Source organism: Diadema antillarum, unplaced genomic scaffold, assembly GCF_040938485.1.
Source record: "Diadema antillarum isolate AM-2024a unplaced genomic scaffold, OU_Dant_1.0 seq00001085_RagTag, whole genome shotgun sequence".
NCBI lineage: Eukaryota > Metazoa > Echinodermata > Echinoidea > Diadematoida > Diadematidae > Diadema > Diadema antillarum.
The window spans coordinates 282,178-305,427 of record NW_027271905.1 but is presented as its reverse complement, the minus strand read 5'-3'; the positions used below and the strand labels follow the sequence as shown (position 1 = coordinate 305,427).

Sequence of the window (23,250 nt, the reverse complement as noted above, 5' to 3'; positions counted from 1 at the left end):
CAAGAACTTGTGCACCTCTCCTCATTTCTGACAATTTGTGCTCTTTTGACAACTATTTTGACAACTTCCCATCATCAAGTGAATGCTGACTCCGAAGATGGGGTAATTCGTTCTGATCCATGTCTAATGTCAGTTTATTTGTATGACAGCAAGAAAGGAAACATATTTTGCCTTGTTTTCAAATGTCAACGTTAGATGAGCAACTAATCAGTGGTACAGAGAGGGAGAGACTGGTGACAAATGGCATTTAGCGACGAAAATTTCTCTTTTCTGGGAACATCTTCAAGGGCCTCTTAAAAAATGGAAGAGTGGAACTATATTGCTGTGAAGCCTTTGTGCAGAGTTAATGGGAAATGACTAATTTTCAACTTTGTGTCACTGTATTCTCACTGGCAACAAAAAGCTTGAGCATGTCATGGAAAAAAGAAAAGTACAGAATCTTATTCTTTTCTAATTGTTGCAGATTAAGCGCTCTCTCATTTGCTTATATTATGGCTTTTATTCACATCACTGATTATTCAAATGATATTTCAGTCCTTGGTGACGTTGCAAGGGAAAACTAGCCTGTAAAGTTCAATGTCTGCATGAGTGGTAGTTATTCTAGTAGCCAAAGGTGGCATAATGAAGGGGGACTTGGTTTTGAAAAATTGAGTGAAAGAAAAATTGCATTGATAGATTTCCCAAAGTTCTACAAACTTCTCGCAAGTATAGGGTATGTGTGTTTGAATGGCAGGTTTGAAGTGTAAATATACTGATTTGAATAGCTTATATTTGGTATCATAATTCTTAGCAAACTAGGTAAATATGAGTGTAAGTCAGATAGTCTCTGAAGTGGTGTGGTAATATCTTGACAGAGTAGTTTGTGCCAACTCCACCTTGGGAGATGCTCATACCCAGCCAGAAATGAATTATGCACAGCACCCCCCAAAAAATAAATAAAATAAAACATAAAATAAAATAAAATCAATAAAAATAAAATAAAATCAATGAAATATAAAAATAGATGAAAGCGGCAGAGGGGATACGAATCTACACGGAAGTAAGATTAAACAAGCGTGCCTTCAGACAGATCTTGAGAAAGATACGACATACAAAGTACTAGTATTCCAAATGATTTGTTAGGGATGCTCATGCCAGACCACTGGCTCTGTATGCACAAAAGGAATGCTACCATGTGAGGTTTTGCTCTTTAGTGCCCCAAACAAGGAGTTAAAAGCAGACGAATAGGGTACCATGAAATTGCAGTGTATTTAAAAGTAGTACATGTCAGTTCTGGCAGGAATCCACAGAACATGTCAACGGAGGAATGTTAGAAATCCGTCTTTAACACCGTCCTGGATTACTGCATGTAGATCAACATGGATAAGATAAGGCCTACGTTTATGGCCATGCTGACGAGTTGAGTGCCTGCACCTCAACTTCCAAACAAAGACAATGCAATGGTATCTTAATTTCCATCCATCTATCCGTCTATATATCTATATCTGTCTATATCTGCCACATATCTAATCTTTCTCTCTAAACAGATATCTGTCTGTTTTGATAGATACAAAAATTATGCTAAGTAGGGCCTGGAAAATAATGGGATAAATTGTGCTTGAGCATATATTGGATGTACAGTATTTGCTAAAACTTTTGCATCAAAGGATGGTGTTCAGCAATTTCACTCTCTCTGATGGACTAATGGGCTGCTTTGGTTGTGTTTCTACCCCATCATTGTACTTTTCATTCACCCGGTGTGACTGGCATAATGATTATAAGTAGGAAATCCTCTGTCAGCCAGGAAGTGTAAAGGCATAGCGTCATGCAGTAATACTAAAAGTCATGACTGCAATGAATGTAGCTGGCAATCCATTGTCACTGCAACATCCTCCTTGATAACAGACATGCAGGTGTAAGGATGCAGTGCCATTTCCTCTTCCTTCTCTTCCTCCTCCTCCTCCTATCACTTTTCCTCTTCTTCTCCCATAGCCTCGTCTCCTTATCTTCCTCTTCCTTCTCCTCAACTTCTACTCCTTCTCTTTTTCCTGTCGCTTTCCCTTTACCTCTCTGTCTTGGCCTTTCCCCTTATCCTTCTTTTGTGTTATTTCTTCATTTTTTTAAACATCTTCTTGTCTCTTTTACCTTTCCTTCTTTTCTTTCTCTCTCTCCATTTTCGTCATATTTTCCCTCTCTTTTTCCCTTTTCCTTTCTTCCTCTTTCTTAGTCCTCCCCCTTTCTTTTTATTCCTTCTCTTCTCTCCCTCCCTCTTTTCCTTTCCCTTCTATCTTTTTGTCCTCTTCCTCCTCCTTTTCTTTTCCCTTTTCTTTCTTGTTTTCCTTCATTTCCTCTCTTCCTTGTAAATCTTTTCTTCACTCGTTCTCACCTTCTCCTCTCCCATTCTCTTCTCCAGTCAGCCCAACACAAGCAAGGCTCCCCCTATGTCCTTCCCTTCTCCTTCCCCAACAGAAACCGTGATGATACTGAGAAGCACAATGTTTAATTTCTCAAGTGCAAGCAACGGTATCCACCTCCCCTCATTTCTGTCATGGAATAATCGGATTCTTGCTGCTCAGGCAGTTGTGAATTCGATACCATCATCACTTGCTCCCACTTCCACCACCCTTTTACCCATGCAAACCTTTGTTGTTGCCTTTAATGTGGGCTGCAAATGGTTTCCTTGTACTGTAAAAGTGGATATTTTCGCGTGACTAATTTTTCGCGCTTGGCCGGGTCGGAAGAGTTTCGCGTGTTTTTAATTCCGCGGAATCAAGACATCACGCACAGGCACATATGGCAAGCAAAAATATTCGCGTGCTTTCATTTTCGCGCTAGTTTCTGGTTGCGCGAAATGCGCGAAAATTTGAACACCGCGAAAATTTCCACTTTTACAGTATATGATACACATTGACATGCCAGGGTCACCATGCTACGTTTTTTTATACAACGATCTATAATGTTTGACCCAATTTATAAACTGGACAAAAAATCTAACTTCAGTCAGGGTACATTTTATTCATATTATGACAAATTATTCCAGTATTTGTGATACTACAGTTTACTTTATTACATTGCTACATTAATCTCATTCAAAACCAAAATCAGTTTATATTGTGTAGACAGTACACAATAGTTGTACGTAGTGTTGGTATGTATTATAGTTCTGTCCTTTTATGTTATTTATTTGAACAAACGAAATGTGTAAAAAAAAAATGAGGTGAATTTCATCCAGACAATGTAGCATCTAGGATGGAGAGCATTTTTCTGTTTTGTTCTGTAAATTGCTTCCAGTATTCACATGTGCACAAGAGACTTCAGCTTTCTACAGTTCTTTTTCTTATGTATTCCATGTCTCCAAGGAAAGCAGCCAGTGTTATCATTTAAGGAAGTCGTTTGATTTTAGAGTCTCATATCTTTGAACATCATTCAACATAATGTTTCAATCTGGATAGCTTATGTGTGATTTTTTTTGTTGTTGCTCTAAGTACCTTTAAGTCAACAGTTGAATATGACATATGCTTGCATCACCCTCAAGCTATCATCACATTCGTGGTGATCTTGCTTTAATAACAGTGGTATTCCCGTAATGAAAGCTTCGCACTAACCATTCATTATTTTAATGCTGTCTAATTTTCTTCCCCTAAAAGCTGAGCTGTCAAACTGTACTAACTGATGAACTCTTTCCTCATGTCATTTCTTAGGTGAATATTTTTGTCTAATAACACAGCACCAGCTTCTCTCACTCTATTAAATCAATTAATTTTTGACTAATGCTGTTATTGCCCCTCTTTTTATTTTCACCCCACCCCCCTGTAGCCCCTCCCCCGCCCCCTTCTTCCAAGGCACCCTCCACTCCTCGTCCAGCCTCTTTCCCCGGTACCGAGGTACCGTCCCCACCCCCTCCCTCAATGACGGACTCTCAGTCCGCCTATCAACCCGTTAGTGGCTTCTTCAGCTCCAAACCTGCCAAAGGTAAAACCTGATAAGTAGGGTCATGTCTTTATGTCCAGGTCGTGGCGCATGGGCTACAAATGTTTCTTCAAAACAACATTCTTTGTGTGTCTTTGTTTTTTCCCTTTCTTTCTTCTGTACTCCCATTGATGTGCTGTCCTTTCCATGCGGTATCCAAACCCTTCTTGAGCCAACATGCTATGATACATTTCATTCCGTTATGCTGTGGAGTTACATTTGCCTGTCAAGACTGCATTTTTTTACCCCACCTTCATTGAGATATTCTTGGTATACTGTATACATACGCAGGGTCTGATTTGTGGTCAGTTTTTGAGCATTTCACTCAATTTCGTTGTTGTTGTTTTCATTTTCAGCTATGGTTTTCTTTCAGGTATCAATTTATCAAAACATTTAGCTACACCGTATTTGAGAAGATTGGCCATTCAGAATAGCTCTCATTGTCAGATGTACCTTCATGTAATCTGTGATCTGCTTGAAAACACATATAATTATGTTCATCTGTGAAATAGAGGATATACATGTACATGTGCAGCTAGACGAAACTGCCAGAATTTCATTGATTTTTTAAAGATAACACATTTCCGAAATGCCATTCATCCACTGTAGTGCATATCAAATGAGTGTTTTGACGTTGCAGCAAGAGTCACTGTTAAAGAATGAGCTAAATGGTTGTGGTTTTACATAATCCTGCAGTCCTTGCTAATATACATGTGTCAGTCTGAAAAGATTCACTACATTTACAAAGCAAACCACAACTCAATATGTAAGATCCAAGTCATTTCAAATCTAGATGTAGTCCTCATCATATAACCTACAAAAACTCCAGCAACTACCAGAAAAAAAAAGAAAATTATCCAAATTATATTCTAAAAGTGATGTTCATTACCATTTGGTCAGAACCTGCCAGATATAGCCTCCCCTCCCCCTGCCATATCATTGTAAAGAATAATTCATAAAACATGCATTTTCTCGGCCATAGATATCTTTAATAAGGTCAAGTCAAAATTATAAATTGCAACCCCAATTTTAGGCGCTTCCCTATAATCATAAACTCCAATCCCAAACCTGTAAAATTCTTGTTGTGCTCCAGGACAGTGTGCATTCATACAGGATCAAGAATTACAAGACTGATCCATGATTTGACCATTGTATACCTGTACATGTTTATACCCCCATAGCCTGGTTTTATAACAAGCTTTCTGCAAATTAATTCATACATGAAGAGTTTCATCTCTAACTCTGTGTGTGTGTTTGAAATTGAAGTTTATTTAGATTGCAGGAATGCCAGTTGACGAGCTCTAGCCTTTTTTCAGGCTCTAGCATTGTTATTTTTTTCCAGGCCTTTCACTGTACAAAAATAACTCTTGGAAGATTTTGAGAAAAAGTTGAGAAATAGGAATTTTGAAAGACAAACACACTCATTCACATTTATTTTATAAAATGAACATTGTGCTTTCTTTAGAGGTTGGCATATCATCATTTGGTGGCCAGGCTGTTTGATCAAAGACTGTAGAAATACTGTCCACCTGCAACGGGCAATGTGACATCATTTTAAACACATGTCAGTTGACCATCCATTAAAATAATAAAAAAAAAATCATTCTTACAGGCACATAGCGACAAATTTGTCAGCTGCCGGAAAATTGGATTTAGGGGCATTGCTTTGGATTTTTTATTGCAGAATTCGAAACACTGTATTGGTTATCAACATGATTTAAGAATTAGAATAATTTAAGAGATATGCAGAACATTAACAAAGAAAGATAAACCAAGTCTAACTATATAAGTACAAGGACCTCCAGAAACTGGTCTTATCGTCGATGAAAAATCAAATCTTCTTCCGTCACAAATGTTTAATGGCAGATGTTTTCTAGCATTTGACATTTCTGTTCAAAGTGTTTGTTTGTTTTTTAATTTGTTTGATCTCTTCACAGCTTGAAATGAACTTTGCAGAAAATATACAGATTATGAGTTGAAAAAGCATGTTGTCATTTTGGTTGCAGTGCTACTAGAAGCACGCATCTCTTGTCTGGAAACATCAGTTAATAGCAGAGTTTGTTGCCATCTATATTTTATTTTGACCTTCAAAAACATAGTTTGATGGATTGATAAAGAATATCATAACAAGATTCTTGCTGTTTATTTGTATATGTGTGTGTGTGGCCTGAAAATCTGAGCAGTTATGCCACTTCTTATATTTTGCAAGCTTACTGTGCATCACATTTAATTCAGATGTTGCTGACACCAGATAACCGTTATTCTATGAGCATTTAAACACCGTTCAAACTTAGTTTGCTGAGTTCACTCTGGCATATTACTGTGATTTTTGTGCACAAATCCAGATCTATGATAACTGTGTGACAATACATTTCTGCTTTTCTTCAAAGGAATAACCAATTTCTTCAGTACTTCAAGGGCCCTTTAATAGTATGATGTTTTACTGTCGAGGCCCAGCATGACAAAAAAACAAAAACAACAAAAAACAACAACAAAACACTATTAAGAATACTTCTTTATTACTTTTGCTTCAGTACATAAGACCTTCTTCATGAGGATATATCTTAAAGGCAAAACATGGTTCTCATATGCCTGCAGAAACCGTTGAATTTTACTCCAAAAATGGAGACATATAATATGCATAATGTGCGAGATAGCACTTTGATAGCATGATTTAAGTTGGGTTCAGACAAGTTTCTTGGTAGACCCCTTTGATATATTGCAAGCAAATTCAAAATGGTGGAAGATGGATTTTGAGCCCTTCTGAGAACTATGTTGTAGCTTTAACCCGTTGAGGACAGTTTGATTTTGCTACAACATGCATTTCCCATAGACACCTGCCCAAGTATACTCGGGACTCGTCCTCAACGGGTTAAGTGTGAAGTGTTGGTATATGTATTTCAGGCAAAATGAGAGCATTGTTTTCAAAGTGTCATTCCAGTGTATCAGTCTGTTGAACTTTCCTATCAAACTCAGATATCTGTCAATAATTCAATGTTTTCACAAAACACTTTCATCGTTGCACATATCGTATGAAGATGCTGGACATCAGAAAAGTAGTACTGAATCACAACTAATGAAATTATTGTGTTTTCGGAGAACAAACAGGATCAACAAAATGGAAATTGCAAATGAAATAAACTTACTTATAGCTGACATATTAAACAAGATATCTGATGGCAGTATACAGATTGCTCTATAATTAAATGCACCTGTATTAATTAAGGGTAGTACTTTCATGTGTTCATAAAAACTTACATGAGGCATTGCGAAGTATATTTTATCAAACTGTTGACAAAATATGTTATGGAGGGTAGATTCTATGTGATCATTGAGGGGGTTTGACCTACCCATGCATTGTAGCTCTATGATCTACAACAATGCACAACCTGACTTTTAAACAATGTTCAGTCCATAGAGAAAGTGGAATGTGAAAACAAGAGGCAAGAGATGTAACTTATTCTTTTTGAAGGATTCCGCCTGCCAGTTTCCCATGGCAACCATGCCCAAACTGTAGGTATTCACTTGTTTGTTTGGGGGTATAGTATCCCCCATACCTATTTCTATCCTCCAGACAAGATAACTGATTTTTATTCTCCCCATACCTTTCTCCCCCATATATTTCTCCCCATATCTTGTCGTCTCTGTCTTTCATCGCCTCATTTTTATTTTCTTTCCCTTCTTGGCCTCAGTTCACATCGATATTGATTTGTTTAACCCATTCCTTGATTGTTAATTTCATGCTTTCACTCATCCATCTTGCTCATACCAATGACTACATCATCAACATTCCAACCTGTAGTCAACGGTTACCCGGGAACTTCAACCTCAAAAAGAAGAGGTAACATTACAACATCTTATACAATCTCCATCTTTTCGTTGTTGTTGTTTTGATATAGAGTGATAGGATGATTGTTGTGGTGTCATCACTATCATTATCACTGTTGTTTTGGGGTGTGCACTGTTTTTAATTCTGCTTTAGCATGTATCTCTTTATTCAATTTCCTGTGTATTGTAGCTGTTAGCCAAACACTGGTAAAAGTTTGGCATTTTTTTTGCATTTACTCTTGACTGTTTTCGCTTTGCTTTTGTATTTGTCTTTGGTTTGCCTGTTTCATGTATTTTTCTTATTTTGGGGTTGAATTTGTGACATTTTTTTTTTTCTCGTGCTGGAGGGACTTTCAACCAGTTTTATTTCCATGATGCAATTTTAAACAGCGATCATAGATTATTATGGACACTTGAATGGCCACCACACACAATTGCATTTTGATTATTAAAAAAAAAAACAACCAATGAAAATGTTCATGTGAACCTCTACCAGCTATGCCATATGTTATATTAGAAAAATAAATTGTATTTGGCATAGCATATTTTCTCGCAACGGATGCTCCATCATTGCCAACTGGAAATCTAGTGATCTATGCACTCAGATTTATTTGCAAAAAACGAAACATGAATAAAAAATCTCTACTAAGTCAAAAATCAAAATTGTTACTGGAATTTTTGTGTTGATTTTGAAAATGTTCTGTTTCTTTGTTCTTGTGTTTGTTTGTTTTTTTGTTTTTGAAGAGTTATAATGTCGGTGAGACAAGTCATAAATCTAAATATCTTATTCAGGTAAAATCAATGAAATGAGCCTTTAAAAGACAATAAAATGAGCCTTTGAAATTGTAAAACTCCAGTTTTGATGTTATTTGGTTAGAAAGGGTGGAATTTGAAGAATAAGTTTCAAATAAACATTCCCCTTATCAAAGCCAAATTGAACATGATGTGGAAATGTATGTAATTAACTTCCAATGTCTTTAGAGCTTTAAGTTGATTAGGAGTTCACATCCATATGCAATCATGTCCTGACCCCTCACTACTCTTACTAGTAACTTACTTTAATTTCCATCTTAACGTGACTCACACATACCCTTAACCTGAATCCTTTCATTTTCCATCTTAACCTTGACTCTTTGCCATGACATAAATTTGCAAATTTCACTCCTTTAAATGGAGTTATCAAATCTACACTCAGTACTAAAAAATACTATACAGTGCAATTCTGCTTGAAGATTGATGCAAGTGATCAATGTAATGTGTGCCCATCATCTGTCATTTTTTCTTTCAGAGTACGTAGAAAGAATTTCATTCTTTATACACCTTGTATAGTAGATTGACTAGACATAGAGATTTTGGAGTGACATCACAGTAAAAATTGTGTCCCTAATAAGTGAATGCTTTGCTAGAAATTGTGTGTTGATGTGTGTTTCAAAAACCCACTTTGCATGTAAAGTTGAACATTCCTATGGAATTATTTCTGCAGTGCACATTGAGGTTTGTATGGCTTAAAGGGATACAGACCTAGGATTCTAGAGGGCGCTGTTAGATGATGTGACGACTGCTGCCATCTCCTTGCATACCAAGATCAGCTATGTAACGATAGTTAACTGTCAATCAAAGAGGGTCACAGGTGCATATTGCATGCACTCTCGATTGTACAGGTTCAATAGTTTTCATGATTTTCTATGCACAGCATATTTTGTACATGCATTTTGGACTGGACCAATCATATTGATCTTATAAATGAAAATTGAGATCTACTATAGGCTTACACTTCGACAGCAATATCAGTTGAATACTGCATACTTGTTGAACATTTTTACAGGTAAGTTTCTTTGGCGAGTAAGCACACGAACCTTGTCTTTGTAGGATCCATATGAAGAAGGCAGAACCAGCCAAGAATAACAACCAAACAAAAAGATGAGCTGCGATTGACGCTATTTCAATTGGTTTTGTGATACTCATCATTTGAATCAGCTTTATTTGGACATTCGAAACAGGGAAGATGTGCAAGCTTAGGTCAATGCAACAGCGCCCTCTTGAGTTCCGGGTTTGTTTCCCTTTAATAGTATTTACTGAGTAGCTTAGCAGAGCCATCTGCACTCCCAACAGGGTTGATTCACCAAACCTTGTAGAATGATACTGGACTTGTAGTTGTCAGAAGAAGGTTAAAATGATGCAATAAAACTTGATACCATGTGGACACTTGCAGAGGGAGAGGAAAAAAGAACAGAACTCTGTTCTGGGAATGAGACTGATGTTTCTGCTCTGGTTTGTTGTGTACAGTGTGCTTGCGACATTAGTTTTTATTCTGTGTGACTAGCATACCATGCTCATGTATGAAGCATAATCACTTCTGTGAGCTCTTCTTGGTGAAAAAGGAAGTGAATTTTTTTTTTTATATATATGCTTCATCAATAAAAATTTCAAATGAATGCAGAAGTAAATCAAGTCAAATCAAATGTAGAACAAATTTGATTGTAGAGTTTTCATGGTTCATTTTTTCCTTGTTTACAATCAAAAGTCCCTGCTAAAATCTGTGTGTAGTAAATGGTGAATAGAAAACACTGCGCACATTCAGTCTCATTCATACAAACAAAATGCAAACTTCACAGCTGTATTTACTATGAAATTAGATGTGAGAAGAACAAAAGTTTGAAGTAGTGTATATGCAGCATAGGTACTTTCAAGATTACATGGCAGCAATATTTCCTCTGGTATGCATAGATACTTTGTGTAGAAACTAAAGAGTGACTTAACAAATATATGTACATGTATAATAATATATATGTATGTTTGCACTTCGTTAATTTGCAAGGTAGATTCCATAGAATATATTTCATGTTGTTTGTCTGATCAACTTTTTTAGTCTCAAAAGCCAATTTCATTTTTGTTATTCTCAAGTAGGTTTCAAATAACGGTTTTATCCATGTGTTACAGTGATTTACAGTTACGGTTATTTTGATGTTGCGTCTGCTTTTCCTGTCACTCTGTCAACCTGATGGTGCCATTTCTACATGTATTATTCTCTGTCTATCTGTCTGTCTGTCTGTCTATGTGTGCATTTCTTCCTTCATTGTTCTTGTATAAAGCTGTAGCAAACAGGTCCATCTGTATTCGTATGTTTGTCCTCATTTCTGCCCCATCCCCCTCCCCCCCCCCCCCACATAACAGCAACAACAAAAACATAGACATGCAGATGTTTAATATGGTTTTACTATCTCTAGGAAAAGTACCAGGTAGACAGATCCCCATATATTTACATACATATACGTGGTATCTCTCATTTGTTATATCTTTAGGAATCAAGTGTCTCGTGTTTACCAACTATCATATCAAATCACACTCATACGCATTCATGGTAGATCATGCCGGAGAAGCACACAAGTTCAATGCTGCCATTGCAAAATAAATTTTATCGATCGTGAAATGCTGCCGTGAGGATCCATGCAGTTACAGCCATTGCACTTTTCAGGCGTCAAAGCTGCACTATTAAATGAATTAACCATTAGTTCAGTCGGTAAATGGATATGGATTTACCACATGGGACATTTACACTGGTAAGGAATTACAGCTGTATTTGGCATTTGCCAATTTATAACCTTGTTATCAATGTCCCTCTCCCCCCACCCCCCCCCAAAAAAGAAAAAATAGAGAAGAAAAAGGATAATTTTTTTTTTTTTTTTTAAAGGAAATAGAGGAAGGAAGATCATTTTGTTTGAATCTGATTAATTAATGGCAGCAGCAGTAACAAATCTCAGTTGGCGGAGGCTGATGCGGCATATACAATTGATATAGTAGACCCTGTTGTTTTATACTGAATTTGCAAGCTTTGATTGAAGTATGTATTTGCCTTTAGTCACTTTATGACCCTTTATTACTGGTAATAAACACCGCTTACATCACACATATATTGAAAGCCATAGTGATGTTCAGTACAGTGAGTGTAGCAAGACAAGAATTAAAGCAGTTGACTGGTTCTCTGAAGTTGGCCAAATACAGGGTATGGAGGCTCTTGAATGTATTGATTTCCAAATTTGGAAAATGCTGCCTAAAAGAGATTCAGAAAATTCTTATTTATACAAGTGATTTCCCACCTCATGACACACTGTATTTCCTCAACCCTAATAGTTTGCATAGTCACATGGCTCCATTAAAGAGTGCTCACTTGGAATTAGAGGTGGCATGTACATTTGAATTGCAGTAGTGTGTTTGTTTTGTTTGGTTTTTTTTTTAACATCAGTGTCACATTTCCCAAAAGATCCACAAACATGTCACTCTCCTCTATATGTTTTTTTTTTCTTATCATGGTATTTGTATTGTCATGTTGCATTTGTCATGTACAAGTGTGTATCTATATACGTCTGCCAACTGTCACAAATTTTGAAAGCTGTCCTGTGTAATTATTATGCGAAAGTGGCTTTAACTATCAAAGAATATGAGCCTGCAGTATGGTTTCGGTGAATTGTCATCATGCAGATGAAACAATATCTTTCAAATAATTGAAATGAGATGGTATGGAAGAATTTGTGCTCATGTTTTGTTAGTTGTTTGTTGTTTATTAGCTGGTGTCATGGGATAGTGCAATTGTGATAAAGTGAGAAGTGGCAAATTGACAGTGGAACATAAGGTTTTATTCAGCACTGATAGGTGTGAGCAATATGCACTTATTTCACCCCAAATCCATCTCTCTGATGAAAATTGATGGAATACCACTAGTCCTGTTTTTTCTGTTCATGCCAGCTTGACATATTGATGCTTGCTAATCCATGTGGGAGGGTATATCATTTCAGATATATATCAAAGATGTGCTGCTCATACATTGAGAACAATAAGCAAACTTCCACTTTCGGGAGAGAGGAACATTGCAAAATTTATTTGGATCAATGTGTCCATCAATGTACTGATGTGAACTTCCAGAGGCTTCTGTTTCTGTTGCAGCCTCCACATCCAGCAAGGAAGAAAAGAAGAAGGACAAAGGAGGGAAGAAGAAGCTGACCAAGGCGGACATCTCCTTACCGTCAGACTTCAAGTAAGTCATAGGAGTCCTGCATTTATAAACTTTCCCATGTTTGAAGTGCATTTCAATATCCATTATCAAACACAAATGCCTTTCGGATCACATTTCTGGAGTTGTTGTGTTTATCAACTCTGTCGTGAGTCAATTGGGAGGCCTTGTTACTGCACAGATCCATTGCGAAGTTTGGCATGAGGAGCGGAGATGTGTACTTCAGTTGACAGTGGCTGGTTAGAGCTATGAATGCATTTCAAAACAACTTTGCATTTATTAGCTCTACAGAAATGCATTTCTGCCGCAAATGCATTTTCTATCTAGCTTTTTTTGGCTTGTTAGAAATGCATTTCTAATCCCATAATCAAAACAGCTTTGCAGTTATCAAGCTCCCCAAAACTCCATGAAAGTTGTGCCAGAAGTGAGTTGATAAACGCACTTGGAATCATAAGCATATATGATCAGCCATAATGTGGCCCCATTCAGAGGAAGTGTTTCATTGGTGCGATTTATTCAAGACATGGCATTTTTTTTTTTTTTTTTTGGGGGGGGGGGGAGATGTATTCACCCACGATGTCCTTCTTGACCCAAGTGTAGAAATGGGTACCTGACAATGCTGGGATAATAGTAATGACAGAGCCCCATTCAAGAACAATGTTAACACTGAATAGGGTACCCTGGGTAAATGAGCCCCTATTGTATTTAAGTACCTTATGATTTTTGGATTTTAAGTCAAATGTTTCATTAACTTGTTGCCATCCAAGTTCTTCGAGTACCTCCAGAATTTACACCAACATGCCTGATCTTGATAAGCACTTGGTTAATTATTACAGTTTCCAAGAGTTCAATGTGCTATGTTGTGCTGATTTTAATCCCCAGTGCTTTTTTTTTCTCATATGCAGTACTTCAATTGTTTATTTCTCATTTTAGATTGGAAGAAAATTAAATTTGTATGCTCTACATTTCGAAACGTTATAGGTGATAAATATACCTCTAAGACAATGCATTTGTTGTATTCAGAAAAGGCACAGGATTTTAGATTTTACTGCATATCTATGTCTTGGTGTCATGGTGCAATGGTATATGTACTTTGATGTATTCTTTTTTCTTCCTTATCAAATAGGCATGTCAGCCATGTTGGTTGGGATCCCGAGAAAGGATTTAACGTAAGTATGACATCACTTTTGCTACTTAGAAGAAACAACATTGTAGAATTGATAATAGTTTGATTTTTTATGTTATTTTTATGATAACATTATGTGTGTGTGTGTGTGTGTGTGTATGTGTGTATGTGTGTTTGTGAATAAAAGAGTAGTTTAGTATTGATTCAAGATGAAGAAAAAAAAATTGATGGATGAGCAACGTGCACAGCATGAATTCAGTTTTTTCTCTTTGTATATATTTTGCTCTAATGTCATCTTTCTGTCACTGCACTAAAATATGTCCTTGTAGAGCAATGCCTTGCAGAAAGGGTACTGTGTTTCGTTAACAACATTTTAGCCAGGATTAGTAGAGAAAGGATCAGGAGAGGGAAGCTAGAATGTTCTTCAGAATTATATTTAAAGGTCAAACCAAATAGAATGAGGATTCTGATGCTTCAAAATTTCTCTGCTCAAAATGTGAAGGCAAATTATTTCATCTGACCATTCCATTCATTTCTGTGGTTTGATTGACCCCCCCCCCCCCCAGGTGGACGAGATGGACCCCCAGGTCAAGGGCTGGTTCAACACCATTGGTGTGTCTGATGACCAGCTCAAGGATCAGAACACCGCCCAGTTCATTAGGAACTTCATCGACCAGCACGGAGGTCTGGACGCCCTCAAGGAGGATGCCGAGAGGTTAACAAGTGAGTGACACTGCCCTCTCCCAGACATGCAATGGAGACCCTGAAGAGACTATTGAGAGACAAAAAAAAAAAAAATTGTTAAGATCTCTCAGCAGTCTCCAAGACCGGACAAAAATAGTGTTTATGTGAAACTTTGAAAGATCATTAAAAGACCTAGAAGGCCATTTTCTAGCATTTTTTTTTTTTTGGAGATCTCTGAGGAATCGTGACAGATTGCCAAATGTTCACAGAGAGACAAATGTTCACTGGGAGATCAATAAGACTACTGAGAGATCAATGAAACATTACCTGGCCTACTCCTCGAGATCTTTGAGAGATCAGTCAAGATCTCCGAGAGACTACAGTAGTCTTTTGAAGATCCCTCAATGATCTCTCAATAATCCCCTTCAGTGATCTTCTCCAAATATGTGACACATTTTTTTTGCTGGTTATGCAATAGATAACTTTTTTTTTCCCCCACAGTAGTTTTTTAGGGAGGCCCTGTTACAGTTCAGGGGTAAACGGCTGTAGAAAATAAACCTTCATGAGACAAAAAGGACACGCTGATTAAAAAAAAAGAAGAGAATGGCTAATGTGTTAATCCACTAAGGTTTATATTTGCTAGGCTTTGCTCTCACATAGATATATCTTTTGAATGCTTTTAAATGTGAGAGCTCCTTCTGTGACGGCTAGACTTCGCTCCCAGTTTTTTTTTTCTTTTAACAGTTTTTGATAAAACCATGATAATTACAACTTGCTATTGCACTTGTTAATTTTGAATCTGAAAATGAGTACAGAGCAAACTTCTGGGATTGGTAGAAAAGCAGTCATGGTATGGACACACAAGAACTGAATTCCATTGTGTCTTTTTTCTGTGCATCGACTTGTTTTGGCATCCACAGCCAGGGACATTGCTCCCCCTCCCCCTCCTCCATCCCGTGGAGGTGCCCCTCCTCCGCCTCCTCCTTCAAGAAGCACGGGTCCCCCTCTCCCATCTCGACCACCGGCGCCTCCACCACCAAGCGGTGGCAGCAGGGGGCCACCTCCTCCCGCTCCTCCCCAGACGCGAGGTCTGCCCCCCGCACCAGTGTCGGGCCGCGGTCTTCCTCCTCCCCCACCCCCTCAGTCTAACTACGGCCACCCCCCACCCGCCCCGCCCCCTTCCAGGCACGGTGGCTCAATGCCACCACCTCCCCCACCACCTGCAGTACCAGCGCCACCCATGAATGGGGGAGGAATGGCACCCCCTCCTCCACCGCCACCACCTCCTACGATTGCTCCAGCCATGGGAGGAGGCGGAGGCGGAGGCGGAGGCGGAGGCGGCGGTGGAGATGCTGATGAGAGAGGTGGCCTTCTAAGCCAAATTCACCAGGGTATCTCTCTCAAGAAAGTGGACCAAACTGACAATCCTCGCCCCGCACCGACTGGTCGTGGAGCCCTGCTGGACCAGATCAGACAAGGAAAGAATTTAAAGAAGGTATCAAGTACTCCCAAACTCACTTTCAGTCTTGTCAGATTCACAATGTGTAAAGAGAATGCCTTTTTTTAACATATATATATATCATGTTCAGATTGGTTCCTGATATTTCAAGATTCAACTATTATTAGAACCAATAAAGTTAAATGCTTTCTGACTCTATATCTTCCAAGAATTTTAATGTACTGTTTAATTTTCATTTTCTGTATGATGACATGCAAGTTTCTTTTTTTTTTCGATACCAGAAGAAAATGACCTCGAAAAGCTGATAATCACAATGAAAATTGGCACCTCTCGTTAGCATATGCTCTCTGTATGATACATGAGATGAATGCATATCCTGAAGTTGGTATGACATCCTGTAGTTTGTTTCTTTGTATGTTTGCCAACAACAACTGTAGGTGACACAAGCTGAGAAGGAGGAGTCTCCCGTTTCCACGCCAACCAGCGGCCTCGGCGCTGCGCTATTCCAGGCTCTGCAGAACAGGGCTACGGCAATACAGGGTGAGTTTGATGTGCTGTGCTACGTGTATATCTCTTTTGATTCCTTCTCTTAACTCCACTACTTTGGACTTTAGATTTCACATGGCGCCACATACAGAGATTCTGTACTTGGCTGTCAAGGACATGCAATAAAGTTAATCCCTTATATTCCTAAATTGTGCATTTAAGGAGGAGACAACGTAGCATTTCGCTTCTTTTCCCCCTTTTCCCCCTCCAGATTGCAAGATGTTTCAATGAAAGACTGGTGACATAATGACTAGGTCTAATAGAGATCACTAGACTGTTTTAATCATTTCAACATGAATGTAAAGTTAGCTGATGAATGATAAGCATATTGAATGCCACAGTGTAAAGTTTATGCCAATAATATTTTGTTTGCTGGACTTTTGAATTAAATTTCGAGCCATGTTTACACATGATATCAAACCGTTTGTAACATTGTCCCATGGGCAGAATATTGTGGGATGTTTTTCCATGGGGGAACATAAAAATGGCAGACTTTACTTAACAGTAGAACAGTAATTTTGATGCAATAATTTTTCATTCATATTCTTTGCAAAAATAATAAGAGAGCAACTAGTGAATTAGGAAAGGGAAAGTTGATTTAGAAAAGCAGTGGGCAATAGAATTGGCACACTGCGTTCTGCTTGCCGTTGGCTTAGATGTGATGCTGCTAAGGTGGTTTCCGGCTAGAACTCGGTTAAAGGTGTACATTCTCAAAGGATTTTCAATAACCCATATAATGTGCCTGAGACACTTGTTTGGAATAAAGAAAATGAAATTTGAAATGCCAATGGGCGATGTTACAAGTCCCAGTCTTGAAACTTATGACCTCCCGCCCCCCAAAAAAGAAAAATAGCACTATCAGATGGAACATTTTGTATGTTTCCCCCCCAGCCCACCAGTGATCATACACTCTGTACATAACTACAAAGTAGAACTTGCCTTTTTAGTCACCGAGTGTTTCATGGAATGATATATCATTTAAATTTTGGCATTTTCCCTTTCCCCTCTCCTTTTTTTTTTTCTCTCTCCCCCAGATGACGGTGATGACTCTGACAGTGAAGAATTTGACGATGATGAGTGGGATGAAGACAATTAGGTGCCAAAAGGATTGCGAATTGAATCGGATGCCACTTCATGACATATTTTGATGATGATGATGATGATGATGATGATGATGATGATGATTAAAGAAGAATTTCCAGTGCCGTTGAAAGTTAGTCTGAAAGAAAGAGTAAAATTTTCATAGCATGAACAATAAAGATTTGATCAAAATTGGATGAAAAATAAGGAAGTTTTGACATTTTAAGTTTTGCTAATTTTTCGGGTAACAATTCTCGAACGGTCAATGTGAATATGCAAATAGTGAAGTGATGATGTCATCCCTTCACAACTTGCCATAGAGGTTGTATGTAAAATTGTGAAAATATGACTTCTTTTGTTTAAACACAATTATGCTCCAGTCTCAAATGCTGATATTTCTAACTGATCATTATTTTGAAGTCATTCAATCAGGAGAAACATCATGTTTCACTCTCTGGTTACAGATACATTTTTTTTTTTTTTTGGTCTTTTTTTTTTTACACAATCAGTTGAGAATTGTGAAGTGATGACATCATCAGCTCACTAATTTGTATTTTAATATCAACTGTGCAAGAACTCTTCAGCAGAAATTAGGGAAACTTGCAAATTTCATAACTTCTGTAATTATCTTACCATCACCATCATCCAATTTTGATCGAATTTTCACTGTTATACTCAGAAAAATTTTTAGTCTTTCTTATCAGACCAACTTATAACTGGACTCGAACAACTCTTCAAAGCTTTGAGGCATCCTGTGTGAGTGAATGAAAATGCATTTTCCCCATACTGCACTCCTTCAATACAGTGTGTTCCTTTACACTGCTTAAAGCAATTTGTTTAATCAGGAAAGTGTGATGAAAAGGGCCACTTTTATTTGGAGACAGAAAACTTGGATATTTTGTCCAATCAAATGCACTCATGAAGAGATATTTCAGTTTTCTTTGTATGCACTGAACTCACCAGGATTCTGTGGGTAGGGAGGGTGTGGAACAACCAAGTAATGCATCATTATCATCATCGTCGTCATCAGTATCATCGGCTGTAATCTTAATCAGTGTGTCCGTATGAGATTGCAATGTGTAATATAGTGGGTAATATGTAAAGACTGTCGGATCAAAGAATGGTAATGAATCATTTTGCAGAAATGAACAGTGAATCTTCCAGTAATTAATGGCCTTCTTTCACCACACTTATCATGTGCCTCCACTATCATTTTTCTTTTGTTGTTGATTAAAGAAAAATCCAAAGACAATTAAAAAAAGATGTATTATCAGGTATACATGAGCGCATCAGGCGACAATGCATACATATGTAAATGATAATGTTGTGTATGTATTAATCATAGTACTCAGTCAAACTTACAGTATAATCAAGCTGTGTTCACACTTCCATGAATGCTTTGTTGTCAGCATGGTTGAATACAAGACCACTGATTTGTAAAATGCCACCATATCTATTCATTAGTTGAAGTATAAAATGGGTCTACACACTACCGTCTTACATGGGGGATAGCACTATTTCAGCAGTTTTGGTAAAGATATTGAATGCTGAGATACGAATGCAATTGGAATATAAACTGACATTGTCTTTGTTGACGTCAGTTATAGGAAGTTGTATTAATAATGATTATCCTCAATACACAAATTAAACTATTTTTGTGTACACTTGAAATACATGTAGATGCAAGCATCCTAGTGATATGCAAATTCTGGGCATTATATCTTTGCCTTCCATTCGGGTCACATTGTTGTCATTATTGATAGTGTTCTTTTTTATGATGAAAGGATTAATTCTATGTGTTTGAATTGAGAGGCAGTGAGTAAAAACAGAGTCAAAAGCTGACAGTGTCACCTGAACATCAGCTGGACATGGCTGGACAACGGTTAGACATAGCTGGACATCAGCTGTCAAAAACTCAGTGATGTGTCCCGGACAAGTCTTGCTTAATCATGGCGCAAGTACAACAAATTATGATTTAAAAAAAATCACAGTGTTATGTTAAGAGAGGGAAAAGGACGAAGATAACAAAGATGTCTGCAGTTGATGTACTCTCTCTTGCTTGCATTTTGCCTTTGGAATAGGTCTGGTTCAATTTGTAATTGACACCATTTCTCTCTGCTGTGCTTCTTCTATCACATCCAGCAACATGTATGGACACTAATAAAAAACACAAACTAAAACACTATAGAAAAGTCTTGCACATAATGGCTGGGTTGAAGTCTCTAGTGGCAACTGCTAAAGCCATCAGAACTTGGCATTCCTGGTTGAGAGGTCACACTGCCCTTTAAAAGGCAATGGAATCTCCCAAGTGGTGTCAAAGGTCAGATCTTCTTATCATTCATTTCCACAGAGGAGATGCATGATATTTACATGCACATATGTATAATATTGTCGCTGCTGCGCTGTAGTGTCTTCGGATTTTTCTCCGCTCAGGCTCCGTGCAATATGATATTGGACTTGGGTGTATTGTAGCTAGCGAGGTTGACATCTTTATGTTGGATAGCGCAAGGATACTTTACCTCATGAGCAAATATTCATCAGGGTGAGTCATGAGATGAGTATTTGTGGAGGTCTTGGAATGATTTTTCATGACAAGTCCTGTAAACAGTTTCCAGAAAGTCACTTTGCCAGTGTGTGTGTGAATGTGTGTGTGGTATGTGTGTGTGTGTCAATGCACTTAATATGTTGAGGTATACAGATGCAAAGTGACCACCACATAATTAACATACTTTTGTTGTTGTTTTGGTGTTTCTTGTTCTGTTACAAATGACGGTTAGGTTTCTTCATTTTAAAGGTGTTTATTCGTTTTCTGTGCAAGTTTTTCCATTCCATGAACCTGGCTCCTGCCTGGATATGTCATGTTGATTCTTATTTGGGGAAAAATCAAGCAAGTCTTTCCAAACTACACTCAGTACAAATACGTCAATACATATTCAATTTTCTTATATTATTAAACACTTTTACATGTCCAGGAAAGTAACTCCATGAGTCCATAATGATAACAATACGAGAAATTGGGGAAAAAAGAGAAAAACAACTGGTAGGTTTATTGGGTGCACAGATGATATTTCATAGGATAAAAAATGTCTAATTTTCATTCACATTTCACCAAAGCTGATGAGTTGAGTTGATGGACACCCAAGTAATACTCTGAGATATGGTGTCACAAATTCCCATACAAAAACAGACAAATTCGGTCTGTACTCTGAATGATGTAGAAAGATACAGATGCAGAAAGATGCAGAAAGATGCTCTGAAAGTTCCAGCTACTGGGTTTACTCTTTGGACCCCTTGCAAGATGACAGCAACTTTCTGTCAATACATTTCAAATGTTTGTCTACTCGAGGAAAATTTATTTGCTTAAAACTTGAAGACAAATCAGAGGTGATAACAGATCTAGACATTAAGTGATCTCATTTTTTTTTTAAAGAGCATACATTCCCAGCAACCCCCTTATTAAGTCAACATGGTATAGTTTATTTCCAGGCTTAGGTCAACCACTTGTAGAGTCATTTCTAGCAGCTTCTGTCATATTATGATCGAAAGCATCATGACGGTCTATGATATATATATTCATGCAAGTTTGACCATTTCTTTTTGGGTGTAAATATGTGTATAGAAGCTACTCGCACTTTAAATTGATTTATTACGATATTTTCTCTTACCATATTAGAGTATGGTTTATGTATTGGAGACTGCATAGTAGTCCGTACGAGGGAAGCCTGTAAAAGTGGTAATAAAAGAGCAATTTACTAGAAATGTTTCAGTGAGTGTCGTCTCAATTGTCATCTTGTCTGTATGTTTGATCATGTGTACTGACTTCGGTTTGTTTATTCATTTGTTTGTATTGCTGACGTTTGTCAGTGTCCATTGTGTTTGTTACTTTTGTTTTTGTGTATACATGTACCACGAGTAGACCAGGATTGACCAACCAGAATTTGATGAGATGGGGATTTGCTTGTCTCCATATATATATATCGTCGCTGGGATGACAAGACCTTGTATCTGCAATTTTGGTGAAAATGACTTTTTTGAATTAATGGTCAAATAATGAGATAAGTGATGTCCTGTCCAAATCCTAAGTGTCTTACTTCAAAAATGAAGCCACCACAGCATGTCAAAGGAAAGGCTTTCCCATTCGCTATAGGGCTCACACCTGTAAATAAAATGGACTGTCCCAGACCCCTTCACAAATTCGTACCAAAGATACCAAAATAAATGAAGAAAAAAATTAATCAAAAATCAATGCTGTAGTTTGGCAAAAAACTGAATAGCTGTAGATATTGAGTATGAATTCCTCTACAAACTGCATTTTGGTTGGAAGATGAAAGCTTTTCTGATGGAATTTGAGGGGACTATATTTCATTGGGTACATGTACGGAAAATAGGTGATTTTTTGAGTGACAAGAACTCGTAGTCTGGCTTTGCGGACCTTTGGACAGAATTTGAGCAGAAGAACCTGCCTTGCAAATTTGATGGATGACAGGGTATATCTCACTTATCCAGGTTAGTGAAGATGAAACACCTCATTTCTCCCAGCTATTTTACAAAATTTTTTGAAATTTGAATTTTAACACACGTCTCTATGGGGAATTATTTACCCGTGTGAGCCCTATAGTGCTTTGGCAGCCATGTTTTTTGGCTCTCCCGAACATTTGACATTTTGTAGATACGAGGTCTTGTCGCCCGAGCGACGATATATATATGTATATGTATATGTATATATATATATATATATATATATATATATACATACATATGTATTGCATTGGTTTTTGTTTTTTGTTTTGCTTTTTTTAATGAAAGAAGAGCATTCCTAGATATGACTATTGGATGTTGTACTGATAATTTACAGTGTTATATTTGCATTGTTTAAGATAGCCACGTTAATCATCCAAAGAGTTTACATTTAGACAAAACATCAATGATTACACAGAGAACATTAATTGAGAATGCAGCTGCACATTATATGCAATGTTAAGGGGGAATGAAACCCAAATACACACGTGGACTGAAAGAATGCGGCAATATCAGTAGACCACATCAGTGCAAGTTTGAGGAAAATCAGACAATCTGTTCAAAAGTTATGGATTTTTAAGATTTCAATGCAACCATTGCTGGATGAGAAGACTACAATAGTTCATGACATCACGTATGAAAAATGATATAAAGAACATGCTGATTTCTGAAGAAAAATACAGATTTCCTTGGCTTGTTACTGACACGTTTAGGGTAATGTTAGTTCCCCTGCTTTCTGAAAGAGGCAAGTCAAGCACCATTTCAATGCAACGTATTATAGAAAAGTGAAAATATGTTGAAATTTCTTTATATTTTTGCTGTTTCGTTTTCCACATGTGACATCACATCCAGTGATGGCAGCACCAAAATATTAAAATTCATAACTTTATAACAGACCGTCCACTAATATTGTTATATTCCCTCAATACACAAATATGTGAGTTTCATTCTCCTTAGATGAATAGACCTTTCTCACAGGCTAGGAAACAAAACAAAAAAAGTGTTGCAGTTGGAATGTTCGATGGGCAAATTGTACAGTTGTATATTCATTTA

General features: G+C 37.5%; 1 protein-coding gene across 1 annotated transcript in view; it reads left to right on the top strand.

Moving 5' to 3' along the window:
* Positions 1-19,181, top strand: part of LOC139743483 (actin nucleation-promoting factor WAS-like) — a 56,357-nt gene extending 37,176 nt beyond the window's left edge. The window contains exons 6-13 of the mRNA XM_071653967.1: positions 2,980-2,984; positions 7,751-7,789; positions 12,718-12,808; positions 13,911-13,953; positions 14,477-14,633; positions 15,515-16,089; positions 16,491-16,593; positions 17,634-19,181. Coding sequence (XP_071510068.1) covers positions 2,980-2,984; positions 7,751-7,789; positions 12,718-12,808; positions 13,911-13,953; positions 14,477-14,633; positions 15,515-16,089; positions 16,491-16,593; positions 17,634-17,695 — 1,075 coding nt within the window. The 3' untranslated portion in view covers positions 17,696-19,181. The remainder of the gene's footprint in view (positions 1-2,979; positions 2,985-7,750; positions 7,790-12,717; positions 12,809-13,910; positions 13,954-14,476; positions 14,634-15,514; positions 16,090-16,490; positions 16,594-17,633) is intronic.
* Positions 19,182-23,250: the final 4,069 nt, after the last annotated feature.